Consider the following 14,328-nt stretch of genomic DNA (forward strand, 5'->3'; position numbering starts at 1 on the left):
TTTGAGACAGAGACAGAGCATGAACAGGGGAGGGGCAGAGGGGGGGGTGCACAGAATGGGAAGCAGGCTCCAGGCTCTGAGCCATCAGCCCAGAGCCTGATGCAGGGCTCGAACTCACGGACCGCGAGATCAGGACCTGAGCCGAAGTCGGACGCTTAACCGACTGAGCCACCCAGGCGCCCCTACCGTTGGTAGTTTTAACAGAGGCATCAGATACCACTTGGATGTGGAATCTAATCAGAATCCAAACCACTTGGTCATTCAAAGCCTAATCCAGCGGTCCTCAAACTGTAGTCTTTCTCAGTCACCTGCAGGACTTGTGAACACAGGCTGTCGGGCTCCCCCTCTAGAATTTCCGATTCAGTAGGCCTGGGATAGATCCCCAAAACATGCATTTCTAGCAAGTTCCCACGTGATGCCGATGCTGCTGGTCCAGGGACCACACTTCACTTTGAGAACCACTCTTCTGAAGCATCACAGCACCTGTGACAGAAATCAGTGTCACTTCGCCTGCTGTTGCCTCTCCAAGAGTTACCTGGATGCTCAAATATGCTGTGGCCTCTGTTCCCTTTTGTAATAACTCTGCCCGTGAAGCCCCCACTTGGGTGAAGGACCCAGTTAACTGAAGGCTAAGAAGAGATCAACAGCCTCTTCATTTTAACTCTTCGTGTCGAAAAATCTCAAAAAACCCTTTACCTTTTTTTTCTGCCATAGTCATTCAAACGGTGACCTCAAACACCCCAGAGTCTCTCTTTGAAGTTCGGGGATTTTGAAGGTCCCAGGTGCCAAGATCAGCCCTCAGAGTTCAGAATTACAAGTGCAGTCAGAGTCAGGATAGGAAAGTGTGAGAATGTGTACTGACCCCAAGGCACATACCGCAAACCATTTCTTTGAGTAAATGAGATGTTTCCTTTTCTCCCCCCCGCAAAAAGGGGTGCTAGTCAAATTCTGATACTATCGTTCTCATTAAGGTTTACTCTGATTTCCAAGGGATCTCATAGGATTAGGACATGTGGCCCATGATGCTTTCTTAGTTAATAAGTACCGTGAGCATGAATTTAGGGATTAAAGATAAATTAAACAGTAGAGATGAGACAGTCAAGTATGTTGGGTGTTTTCATGCATCTTTTTTTTTTTTTTTAATTTTTTAGTGTTTATTTTCTTATTTTTGAGAGACCGAGTGTGAGCGGGTGAGGGGCAGAGAGAGAGAGAAGGAGACACAGAATCCAAGGCAGGCTTTCCAGGCTCTGAGCTGTCATCACAGAGCCCGACGTGGGGCTCAAACCCACAAACCGTGAGATCATGACCTGAGCCGAAGTTGGACGCTTAACTGACTGAGCCACCCAGGGGCCCCCAAACGTTCTAATCTTAGAGATCAGGATGCAAAGATCCTGAGATCACGTCCCTCGTGTGTTCTTAGGTGGGTGGGTAGCTGAGGCGGGGGTGGGGCGGGGGGGAGTTTACTATCCTCTGCAGAGATCAGCCTGGGCCCCCTGCTCCCTGCCGTTCACTCAGATACAACCATTTGCAATTCACTTAAATTGTGAACCTACGTTCCGTGCCATACGTGGGCTCATTATGGACTTCCAGAAATGGATTGGTTGGGAATTGCGGGTGAGTACAGGCCGTTGTTCCGGAAGGACCCTCGGCCTTCGAGAGGCACGCGGCTTTTCCGCAGAACAGAGAGCCAGGTGTGGGCGGCACGCCGGCCCTCCTCCGGCTGGGGCCTCAGCTCTCGGCTTGTGTCTTCCAGCTGCAGAACCAGAGTGAGCTGCGGGCACCCACGGCGGAGAAGGCCGCCTTCTTCCTGGACGCTGCCATCGCCTCCCGCCGCGGCAGCCAGCAGGACTGTGACGAAGAAGGCCACCGCAACTCGCACATGCTCTTCACGCTGCACATCTACCAGTACCGCATGGAGAAGAGCGGGAAAGGAGGAAGTAAGTGGCCCCATCTCCACCCAGCAAGAGACCCGCCTTCGAGGGCCACCGTGACCCTTTTTGTTTCTAAAGTGGGCGACGCGCCCAACGTGGGGCTCGGACGCACACCCCTGAGACTGAGAGCCGCGTGCTCTGCCAACTGAGCCAGCCAGGCGCCCCCTGACCCTTTTTTCTTAAACGGGGTACGATTCCACCGGTGTGGGGTTTGCTCACCTGGAGCTCCAGACAAAAGTCGAGTCTGGACTGCGGTTCACTTTTGAGCTGTCCGGGGGCGAAGGTCGTTTACAAATGTAACTACTGCCAGGGGAAGGTGAGCGAGAACTTGAAGCGGAAAAACAACCGTTCAGTACTATCTTTTTGTTCACAACCTGTACAGGTGCTTTTCATGAAAGCCCGATATTTATGCGCCAGGCACCCTGATGATATGTTATTAATCATTAGCTTGAGTCCCCTCTGTGGAGCTGGAAGAAACAAAGGCGTGCTTTTAAAATAATCTAGAAACCAGACTTTTTTAGAACGCACCAGATTCTGGCTGCCTCCGTCCCTTGGCTGATGCCGGTCAGTGACGTTCTTCTAAGCCCGGGGCCCAGGCCCTGCCCTGTGGGGAGCGTCACTGCCAGGAGCCCAGTCCCCTCTGGGCTACGTATTCGAAGCCAGCACTGACCTCGGTGCCGCGTTCTCCCCTTTGCCTGCCAGGTCGTGCACGCTCCACACACTGGGGAGTATCTCAGATGGGCTCTTGGACCGTGGGCCCCGGGTCCGTGGACCTCACTGCACTTTGCAAGGCAATGTGAGCCGCTAGGCTGGCCGAGCAGCAGCTTCAAAGCCTCTCCATGGCCACGTCTGAGGGCTTTCGAAGCGCGGGCAGCTGGTCCCCCTGTGCCCTCTGAATGATTGCCCCAAGGACCTGGGTCCCCGGAAAACAAACAAGAGCCCCGAGTAGGAGATGAACCCCAGTGCGTGGAAACTGTGAAGCTAATCGACTAACACAGAGACCATCAACAAACCTGATTCTCGGTGGAGCCTAGAGTTAAGGCATCCAACTGGGATCCGTGGAAGGGCTTCCCGAGTCCTCCACGAGTCTTCTTGCCCAAGACATGGAAACCAGTAGCCTGGAGCTGGGTCTTGAGGACTTCTCTCCCCGCCCCCAGTGGAAGCTCTATCCTTCCCTAATCTCCACGCTTCTGCTCGCTCAGTCTTCTGCCATGGCTCTTCCTCCTTAATTGTTGTTAATTTTTTTAGCGTTTATTTACTTATTTTGAGAGAGATAGAGGATGTGTGTGTGCACACGTGAAGGGGAAAGGGGCAGAGAGAGAGGGAGAGAAAGAATCCCAGGCAGGCTCCCTGCTATTAGCACAGAGCCCGATGTGGGGCTCAGTCCCACGAACTGTGAGATCATGACCTGAGCCGAAACCAAGAGTCGGACGCTCAACCGACTGAGCCGCCCGGGCGCCCCCAGCTGTTATTTTACTTCAGGTTTAAAGAAGTCTGATTTACATTTGGTAAAACTTGCCCCTCTTGTGTGTTTTTAGAGGCGTTTTGGCAAATCAGTACAGTTGCGTAAGCACACGACTGTCAGGGACAGAACAAAGCCACCAGCACAGAAAGCTCTCTCTTTGCCCTTTCTGGACAGTCCCTCCCCCCACCTCTCGCCCCTGACAACCACTGATCCGTGTTTCTCCTTTTAGTGTTGCCTTTACCCAGAACAGCACATAAATGGAATCACGTGATCCCCATGCGGCTTTTTGTGTCTGGCATCTTTGATTTAGCAGAACGCATCTGAGATTCATCCGTGGTGCTGTATCACTCGTTTGCTTATATTTCTGGCTGCCCTCACCTTTAGTTTCAGCTGAGCTTGGAGACTTGCCCCTGCCCCTGCCCCTCCTCCTGCCCCCTGGCCTGAGATCTCACCATCCACCCCGTCCTGGGGTTGTGGTTCCACGAGGCAGCAAGGCTCTGACTGTCGGCCCCAGCTGCTCGCTGTGCTGGCTCCTGCCTGGGAGTCTGGAGACACTGGCCCCACGTGCTGGGCACTGGGTGCCCCTGGAGACAGACCAACAGCAGCCCCAGTCTCTCCCGAAACCAGCCAGGGTCATAAGGGGGTGGGGGTGGGGATTGATTCTCAGCGAAGGGCTCGTGACATGGCCAGCACTTCCGTTTAGAAAAATTTCTCAAAGAAGGAAACAAGGGATTAGGAGAGGGATGAGAAGATCCAGACCTTTAAAATTCATAACAGAAGTTTATCCTCCTAACAGTCTGGGGGGCTGGCTTTTAAATCCTGCCCTCACTGTTTTTCCTGGATTGTGTCGAAGCAGCACGAATGTGGGAGTCTGAGAAATGTTTTGTTTTTTAAGCTGTTTTTTTTTTTTTGAAGCTTTATTTCTTTTAAGCTGTTTTATTCTTTTAAGTCAATAATAATGGAAATAATCAGAGCCCGCAGCGGATTCTTGCACCGTCGGCAGAGAGTGACTCACAAAATATCCGAATTTTCAGCCAAGTTGCTTCCAAATGGCGCTGCGCAGAAGGTCTCGGGAGGTGGGGTGGTCTCCTGCTTCTGGGTTTCGAAACCACGCTGAAAACGGTGGTTTCCAGTTTTTCACTTTTGTGTGTGTGTGTGTGCGCGCGCGCAGGGTTCTGCCCTTAATTTGGAACCCGAAAGGGGGAAAGGATCTTGAAAATAAACCGTTAGTTAAGTTGCTTCAACTGTAAGAGCTTAAAGCGCAGCGTCACAGGAGCGTGGGCTGGGACGTTCCCTCGACCCACCGGTGCTCCAGCGCTCAGCGCGTCCTGGGCACTTGCAGAATATTTAACATTCCCTTCACCTTCGTATTTATACATTGTGAAGGCACATTGCTCTTAAATAATACATCCAGGGTAGAGGAAAAGGCAAGTGCCATTAATGGCTCCCCCGACTTCCTGGGGGTGCTTTTTAATGTATCTGTAGGTGAGAAGGGGAGACGGTCCACGGACTGCCACCCACCTGCCACGACACCAGCTTCCTGGGAGCAGAGGAATCCGCGCCCCAATGTGCACAGCTTCCAGCCCGTGGCTCACTTGACTTCTGCGAATTTGTATCTGTTTAAAATATAATGAGAGATTTGAAGTGGTGTTTAAAAATGGAAGGTTTTGTTTACTTATCATAGATAAGTAATAATCCCTGTGGACCTGGCAGCCAGAACTCAATTAAAGGGAAGTTTATTAATTAGTTACCCTGCAGGGAAGCAAAGAGCAGAGCGTGAGGCTGTTAACTGGCCATCAGAGGCTCAGACGCCAGATTCAGAGAGGTCTCTGCGGCAGGAACTAGACACGCCATGCACATACATGCACCGGAATCTTACGGGTCTGGATTTTATACGCACATGCATGTACACACGTATGCACGTGTAAGGAAGGGGACGAAAATGTTCTAGATGTGTCTAGTCACAATAGAAAATTCTACGCTGATATATTCCTGTTTTGCACATAGCATTAGGTTAAGCTTAAATATTTCCCTGTTTCATTTCTATTAATTTATTTTGAGAGAGAGCACGCGAGCAGGGGAGGGACAGAGAGAGAGGAGAAAGAGAATCCCAAGCAGCATCGGCACTGTCAGTGTCGGGCTCCAACTCACAAACTGTGACCTCGTGACCTGAGCTCAAACCAAGAGTCGGAGGCTTAACCCACTGAGCCACCCAGGTGCCCCAAATATTCCCATTTGAAAGGGTTTTTGGAACGCTTATGGGGCTGATTCCCCACGTGTCCTGGAGCCTTCCCCTGCTTTGCCAAGCTGATGTGAGGGGCGGGGGGGAGGCTGAGAACCCCCGTGGGAATTCCTATGTTGGGAAGGAGACCCTAAGGCCCTGATGATCGAGAGCTGTCCCCGAAAAAGATGGGTCTATCAGGAGTCTGTCCACTATGTGTTTAAATCAAATGGAGCATGTACTGTATTTTCGAAAAATCAATGCATGTCTCTGTTACCTAGCTTAGCTATCTTTCTGGAAGAGAAGGACCATCCAGTTATCTTTCACATAAGCAGATGGCGTGAGTTCAGAGAAGTCCGCTCATGCAGCACAGGCCGGAGATGGTCCGTTGAGAAAGTCAAAAAGGAGAAACCTGTCAAATGACACATTCTCATCATGAACCTTTTTTTTTTCTTTTTGCATGTAACAATCTCCAAAAAAACACCTCCTATGAACCTTTTATTTCCACTTAAAACGTACACATGTGTATTTATTCATTGATGTTCTGATACAGGGCCACGGCTTTCTCTTTGAGATGAATTTTCAGCCAAAGTCCTGGCTTTCATAAAGCATGCCCACGTTTTTACGTTAAGTTTCTTCTAACTGATCCAAGAACTTAAAATACACTTGTGCAGCCTGCTGGTATTAGACCTTATCTAGATTCTTAAGTTTTTCCCCACTCTGTAATTTCTCATTTCCACCTAATTCGGCAGCTCTTTAGAAAAAAACCTCATTTTTATCACATCTTCCCAAAGCATTGAGTTCAGTTTTTAAAGAAACATTAGTTCCCTTTACACAGTCATATTTTATTGGTTTGCATAAGATAGGATTACATTTTCATCTACAGTAACAAGTGGCATAATTAGGTCCAGGAGGGAGCCCAGCTGATCTGTTAAGTATACAGCTCATTTTCAGGGAGCACAGACCGACAAGAAAACAGCCCGCTCTGGCCACGCACATCCCATGTGCCAAGGGCATCAGGCGATGTGCCTCATAGGTGATGGCCGGGAGGCCAGGCAGCCCTTCCCAAACTCCACTGCACCTGAGAGTCACCTGGGGAACTTTGCAGTGAATCCCAGTGTCTGGGACACACTCCAGGCCAGTGAAGTTAGGAAGCCTCCCGAGTGGGAGCCCAGGCATCCGTATCTTTTTAGGTGACTCCTCAGTGATTTTCCAAGGCGATTCTGATGTGCAGCAAAGTTTGGGAACCACTGAGTTAAAGACAAGTGAGCTCAGAGAGCATCTACATACTTTACAGTTAGCTCTGGATTTTCCTCTTAGATTCAGCATTAATTTTCTAGGAGATGTTGGGCAATTTATTCAACATCTGTGAACCCCGTTTCCCTCATCTACAAACCCGAGCCAATTCTTGCATTACGGGATTGTCGTAGGAATTCAGTGGTAGTAGGAGAGTCGCTCGATGAACGTGAGTTAGGAGAGTGGCCCAGAAATGGGGTGAAATTAGCGATGCTTCCTGTGCGGAGACTAAGGCACGTGGGTATGTTGGTTTGGCCAAGCTCTAGACTTAACCCGTGCACAGGAGAGTGTGAATGAAAGGTGACTCAAGGCAGACTGAGTTATGGTCCCTTCCCCCCTGCAGCTGTGACCGCAGAAATGTGACGAGTCGATGAGGAACCTGCTCCTTACCTGCTGGTAGCGTTCACTGATACAGAACTGCTTTCTCGCCAGCCATCTGTAGTCACGTACATGCTTGCCAATAGCAGATGGCCCGGGCCCGCTCACCTCGTACCCTTCCAGATTGAGCACCATGTGTGGAATCCATAATTCTGTGGCCCCTGGAATTTGAGTGGGTGTAGCGGACATTGTCTGAATGTGACTTCCATTTTGAGTCATGCAGGTGTAATTATAGGTATTTTATAAGGTTCTTCTTCAGCACGGTCTAAACTGTGCCTTTTGTTCTCTGTGCTCTATTTTACTACATGCACATTATGCATTTTATTCCATTACATCAAATGGACTATTAGAGTCTGAGAGTCCAAACTGGTCCGTCTTTGCCCTTTAATCTATGGCACACGTGGACCATCTGAGCTGCTCCAGTCTATATAATTAGGTTGCAAAACAGATGATAGTTTGCTTTAAAAATAACTGTTTTCCTCCTGTGCTGCCGTGACCCAATCTTGCATGAATACAGTACATAGTACATCTTCCCTTGCCAGAGTTTTTACTGGGGACAGTGGAAGGTAAGGAAAATGGAGCGTCCTTTGTGTGAACATTCTTGGCCACAGACCTGCCCAAGTCACTGACGTGGCTCAATTGAAATGCTGTGCTTTCTGTAAACACTCATCACCTGCTTCTCTGAGTCCGAGATGTGGAAATTGAGGGTGAGGCACGGTAGAGGGCAGGTTGGGGTTAGGACCGTGGTTCCTTCAATGTTTTCAGCCTAAAGCGTGATCAGCAGCTCGCCCTCCTGATCTGCACTCATGTAGGCTCTGCCTACAGATGTGTGGCCCCCCGGAGACGGGCCACATGCCCGTCACATGTCCTCCGGGACCCACCCTGCAAGGTGGCCTGAGGCGCCAGAGTCTCCTGCTGCCTGGGGAGCGAGGGGAGGAAAAGGAGATGATCCAGAAGCTGGGGTGATGTGCCGAGGGAGAGGGGGCCGGGGCAAAAAGGGAGCCCGTCCCTTCTACTGTCTCGGGAGCTGGCTGAGGCCAGCACGATGCAGGATGAAGGGCCCAGGTCTTGAAGGTGTGAATCCTAGCTGCACCGCTGACCGTACGATCGCGGCACGTTTCCTTTTTCAAAACGTAACGAAACAGCTTTAATGAGATATGCTTGAAATATAAGAACAGGCACACACTTGGTCAGCTGTGTCATATGTATAGACCCAGGAAACCAGCAGTACAGTCAAGACAATGAACATATCCCTCACCCTCAAGAGGTTCCTTGGGACCCTTTGCAATCACCCCGTCCAGCGTCTCTCCTTCCGCCTCCCCACGCTCAGGCAACCACAGAGCGACTTCAGCTCTTACCCTTTGCCCTGCATTTCCTAGAGTTTTATACCCATGAAATCCTATCTCACAGTCTGCACTCTCTTGAGCGGCGTCTTTCACGTAGCGTAATTGTTTTGAAGCTCAGTCACTTTGTCACAATGTATGAGTAGTGCCTTTATTCGTTTTCCTAAGTAGCAGTCCGTTGTCCGCATAGTCCCCTGCTGATGGCCATGAGTGCTGGTTCACGTTTGGGGCTACCACAAATCAAAGTACTGGGGACACTCTTGTGCAGATCTTTGGATGGACACACGTGTCCTTTTCTTGTAGGGAAATCCCTAGAGCGGAACGGCTGGACCATACGGTAGATGTACGTATCCTTTTTCTAAGGAACTGCCGAAGTGTTTCCCGAAGTGATTGTACCGTTTTATATCCCTACCAACCCCTCCAGATCCTCACCCACCCTTAGGGTGGTCAGTCTTTTTAATTTTAGCCTATTTATATAATAGGCCTACAGTAGTATCTCACCTTTCTTAGTCTGCATTTCGCTAATGACCAGCGGTGCTTGGCATCTTTTCATGAGCCCATTTGGCACTCGTACATGTTCTTTGATGAAATGTCTTGTGCCCGCTTTGAAATCGTTTTTGTCTTACAATTAAGTTTTGAGAGTGTTTAATATGATCTGGATACAAGGCCTTTATCAGATACACGTTTTTCAAATATTGTCTACCAGTCTGTGGCTTACTTTTTCATTCTCTTGACCATGTATTTGGAAGAGCAGAAATAGTCGGTTTTGGTGAATGAAGGTCCAGCTTCTCTGTGTGTTCTCTTATAAATCATGTTTTTGGTATCGTATCTAAGAAGAAATCTTTGCCTAACCCAAGACCAGGAAGGTTTCATATTATGCTTTCTTCTAGAAGTTTTATAATTTTACATTTTGTGTTTAGGCCTTAGATTCATTTTTTTTTTTCATAAAATTGTGCAATGTATGGATTAAAGGGGTTTTTTGCAAATACGTGCGTGTGTGTGTGTATGTACATCCTCATAGAAGGCAGTATCTTCATTTTGATAAAAATGTTTCTGAAAAACCTGCTAACATCATACCGGTAAAAGACATGCAAATATAAATATAAATATAAACATAAACATAAACATAAATATAAATATAAATATAAATATAATTATAGATGTGTGTGTCTGTGTGTGTGTGTATATATATATATATATATATATATATATATATATATATATGTCTCCCTCAAACATTAAAACATTTTTTAAGAAATGGTGAGAGAGGACATTCTTATCTTGTTCCTGATCTTAGAAGACATTTGATCTTTTACCATTAAGTATGATGTTAGCAGTAGATTTGCTCAGAAACTCTTTATCAAACTAAAGATACTGCCTTCTATTTATAATTTGCTCAGAACTGTTATCAGGGATGGATGTTGAATTTTGTTAAACGTTTTTCCTGCATCTACTGAGTGAATCATGTAGGGTTTTTTTTTTTTTTTTTAGTTTGTTAATATGGTGCAATATGTGTGTGTGTGTGTGTGTGTGTGTGTGTGTATAAATTTCCAGTACCATTTGTTATAAAAACTGCTTTTTCCCTACTAAATTACCTTTGTTAGAAATTATTTGTCCATATTTGTGTGGATCTGTTTTGGGACTCTCTACGTACTGTTCCATTGATCTGTTCATCTATCTTTATACCAATACCACAGTGTCTTGATTTATGGTGGCTTTATAATAAGTCTTGAAATCAGATACTGCACTATTAGCCTTCCAATTTTGAATTTATTCTTAAATGTTGTTTTGGCTAGGGGCGCCTGGGTGGCTCAGTCGGTTAAGTGCCCAACTTTGGCTCAGGTCATGATCTCACCGCTTGTGAATTTGAGCCCCACGTCAGGCTCTGTGCTGACAGCTCGGAGCCTGGAACCTGCTTGTGATTCTGTGTCTCCCTCTCTCTCTTCCCCTCCCCTGTTCACACTCTGTCTCTTTTTCTCTCTCAGAAACAAATAGACATTAAAAAAAAGTTGTTTGTCTATTCTAGGTCCTTTGCCTCTCCATATACATTTTAGAGTCAGCTCCTAAATTGACTCTGTAGAATCACCTTGTACCAAAAACGCCTGTTGGGATTTTGATTGGGATCACACTGAATCTATAGATCCATTTCTAGAGAATAACTTCTTAACATTACTGAGTCTTCTGATGCATGAACACAGCTTATTAGGTCTTCATTCATTACTCTCAGCAATGTTCTGTGGTTTTCGGCGTACAGATCTTTCCTTTGTCCATCTTATGCATAATTATTTCATACTTTTATCCCATCGTAAGTGGGGTTTTACAGTTTAGGCTCTAGTAGACGATATAGAAACAAAGTTGACTTTTGTCTGTTGATCTTGTATCCTGCAACTTGGCTAAACGCTATCAGTTCGAGTTGCTTTTTTGTGGATCCCGTTAGACTTTCTACACAGATGATCATGTAATCTGCAAATAAAGACAATTTGACTTCTTGCTTTCCAATCTGGACCCTTTCTCTGTTTTCTTGACGTTACTGGCTACAGCTCCCAGCACGACATGGAATAGAAATGGTGAGAATGGAGGGGCACCTGGGGGGGGCTCAGTTGGTTAAGCATCCGACTCAGGCTCAGGTCATGATCTCACGGTTAGTGAATCCGAGTCCTGGGTCAGGCTCTGTGCTGACAGCTCAGAGCCTGGAGCCTGCTTTGGATTCTGTGTCTCCCCTCTCTCTGCCCCTCCCCCCCTTTCTCTCATATAAATAAACATTAAAGAAAATTTTAAGAAATGGTGACAGTAGACATTCTTGTCTTGTTCCTGGCCTTAGAAGGCATTTGATCTTTTACCATTAAGTATGATATTAGCAGTAGATTTGTTCAGAAACTCTTTATCAAACTAAAGATACTGCCTTCTATTTATAATTTGCTAAGAATTGTTATCAGGAATGGATGTTGAATTTTGTTAAATATTTTTCCTGCATCTACTGAGTGAATCATATAGTTTTTTTGTTTTTTTTTTTTAGTTTGTTAATATGGTGAATTATATTGATAGGCTAATTTTTTTTTTTGTTAACCAACCTGCATTTCTGGGATAAATCCCACTTACTCATGGTATAAAATCCTTTGTATATGTTTATAGATACAATTTCTTAATGTGGTTCTCTAATTTGTTCAGAAATGTTGTGTCCATGTTCATGAGGGATATTGGTCGTTAGTTTTCTGTCCTTGTAATTTCTTTGTCTGTTTTGGTATCAGGATAATCCCCGCCTCATAGAGTAAGTTGGGAATATTCTCTCCTGTTTAATTTTCAGGAAGACGTGTGGAATTGGTATAGCCTTTTCCGTTCTGCTACTTTATCATTTCTTAAGCGTTTGGTTGGATTCACCAGTGCAGCCATTTGGCCTGGAATTTTCCCTGTGAAAGGTTGTTAACCACAGATCCTGTTTCTTTAATGGACACAGATCTGTCATCTTTTACTTCTTGAATGAAAGTACTTTCTGTACTTTGTATCATTCGAGATATTTGCCTGTTCTTCAGTTGTCTAATTGACTGATGTGATGTTTCCTTATTATCCTTTTGATATCTGTAGAAACTGTAGCAAGGCCACATCTCCCATTCTTGACATTAGTAGTTTGTGCCTTCTCTCTGCCTTTCCTATCAGTCATTCTTAGAGATTTATCGAAGAGCCAACTTTTGGCTTCATGGATTTTCTCTATTGTTTTTCCTTTTCTATTCCATTGATTTCTGCTTTTATGTTCCTTATTTCCTCTCTGTTATTTATTAGTTAATTTGCTCTTTTTTTTTTCTTATTTCTTAAGGTGGAAGCTGAGATCGTTGATTTGAGACCTCTGTTGTCTTCTAATCTAGGCCTTTAATGCTGTAAGTTTCCTCCTCTGTCCTTCTTCAGGGATCTCACAAACCTGGATATGTTGTGTTTCATTTTCATTCACTTAAAAACACTTTCTAGTTTCCATCTTGAGTTTTTCTTTGACCATAGGTTATTTGGAGCTTTATCGTGGAGGTTCAAAATATTTGGGAATTTTCCAGATAATCTTTCTGTATGGACTTCTAAGTTAATGCCATTGTGTCAGAGAACATACTTTGACGTGAATCCTTTAACATTTATTTAGACTTGGCTTCTGGACCAGAATATGGTCTATCTCAGGAAACGTTTTGTGTGTATTTCAAAAGAATATCATTCTCCCATTGCTGGGCTGAGTGTTCTATAAATGTCAAGTACAACAAGCTGGTTGGCAGTGTTGTTCAAGTTTTCCTTGTCCTTACTGGTTTTCTGTCTACTTGTTGTATCGATTATTGAGAGAGGGTTATTTGAAACCTACACCTGTAATTATGGGCTCGCTTATTCTTGTAGTTCTCTCAGATTTTGCTTCATGTATTTGAACTTCTGTTATTGAATGCATAAATATTTTTGATTGTTAGAACCTCTTGCTCAATCGTCCTTTTCATGAAATGTTCCTGTTTGCTCGTCTTCACATTTTTCGTTTTAAGTTTCTTTCATTTAACATCGATAGAACCACTTTAGCTCTCTTACGGCCACTGTTTGTGTGGTATAGCCTTTCCCACTTAACGCTTGTAATGGATTTTTTCTTTCTATTTGAAGTGCGTTTCTCATAGGCGGCATATAGTTAGGGCTCGCTTGTTTGTCCAGTCTGGCATTTTCTTCCTTTCAAATCGGAGTATTCAGACTGTTTACGTTTAATGTGACTATTGATGTGGTTTGATCCAGATTATCATTTTCCTATAGATTTTCTATTCAACTTGTCTGTTCTTTTTTTCCCTTGACTTTTTTACCTGCCTTTTTTGGACTTACAGAGTATTTTTAATAATTTTACTTTGTATCCTCTGGCTTATTAGCTATAATTACTCACTATTTCCTGATTGCTCTAGGGTTTATAGTATACACCTTTAAGTGATTACAGTCTTCTTCCATGTGATCTGATAGCACTTCCTGTATGTAATGAGAACCCTACAGTATGGCCCTTGTGTATTTCTTCACTTCTAAACTCTGTGCTATTGCCAAACTTTTAAATTTTGCACATGCTCTCACCCACACATTACACTGTCATTATTTTTGCTTTAGCACGTCAATTATCTGTCAAAGAGATTTAAATAGGGAAAAATGTATATTTATTGGTCAAGTTATCATTTCATTTCCATAGCTCTTCATTTTGTGGGTTTGCTTTTGGTGAATTTTTTTTTTTTTTTTTTGAGAGAGAGAGAGAGAGAGAGAGAGCACGCATGAGCCAGGGAGGGACAGGAGAAGGGAGAGAGGATCTCAGGCAGGCTCCATGCTCAGTGCAGACCCTGACGCAGGGCTCGGTCCCACGACCATGAGATCATGACTTGAGCCAAAGTCGAGTCTGACCCCCACTGACTGAGCCACCCAGGCGCTGCCCCTCTTGCAGCTTTTTTAAGTCCGGAAAAGCCTTCATGTCCCTTTTATCTTGGGATGAGACTTTCGTTGGACGTATAATTTCAGGGTGACAGTTTCCAGCACTTTAGAAATGTTGCTGCACAGTCTTCTCACCTGTACGATTTCCAACAAGAAATTTGCCATCGTCCTTGTCTTTGGTCCTTTGTATATAATCTGCTTTCCTCCCCTGACTGTTTTTAAGGTTTTTCTCCTTATCACCGGTTTTAAGCAGTTTGATTATGATGCACCTCAGTATAGTTTTCTTCA

At 45.3% G+C, this 14,328-nt stretch overlaps 1 protein-coding gene across 4 annotated transcripts in view; it reads left to right on the forward strand.

The window, feature by feature from the left end:
* The window catches only part of KIF26B (kinesin family member 26B), a 464,452-nt gene that overhangs the window by 389,298 nt on the left and 60,826 nt on the right, over positions 1-14,328 (forward strand). For all 4 annotated transcript variants that reach the window (XM_053909412.1, XM_053909415.1, XM_053909413.1 and 1 more), the window contains one exon: positions 1,754-1,937. In XM_053909412.1, the coding sequence (XP_053765387.1) occupies positions 1,754-1,937 (184 nt within the window). The remainder of the gene's footprint in view (positions 1-1,753; positions 1,938-14,328) is intronic.

This window comes from Panthera pardus, unplaced genomic scaffold (assembly GCF_024362965.1).
Source record: "Panthera pardus isolate Hobbes unplaced genomic scaffold, ASM2436296v1 HiC_scaffold_21, whole genome shotgun sequence".
NCBI lineage: Eukaryota > Metazoa > Chordata > Mammalia > Carnivora > Felidae > Panthera > Panthera pardus.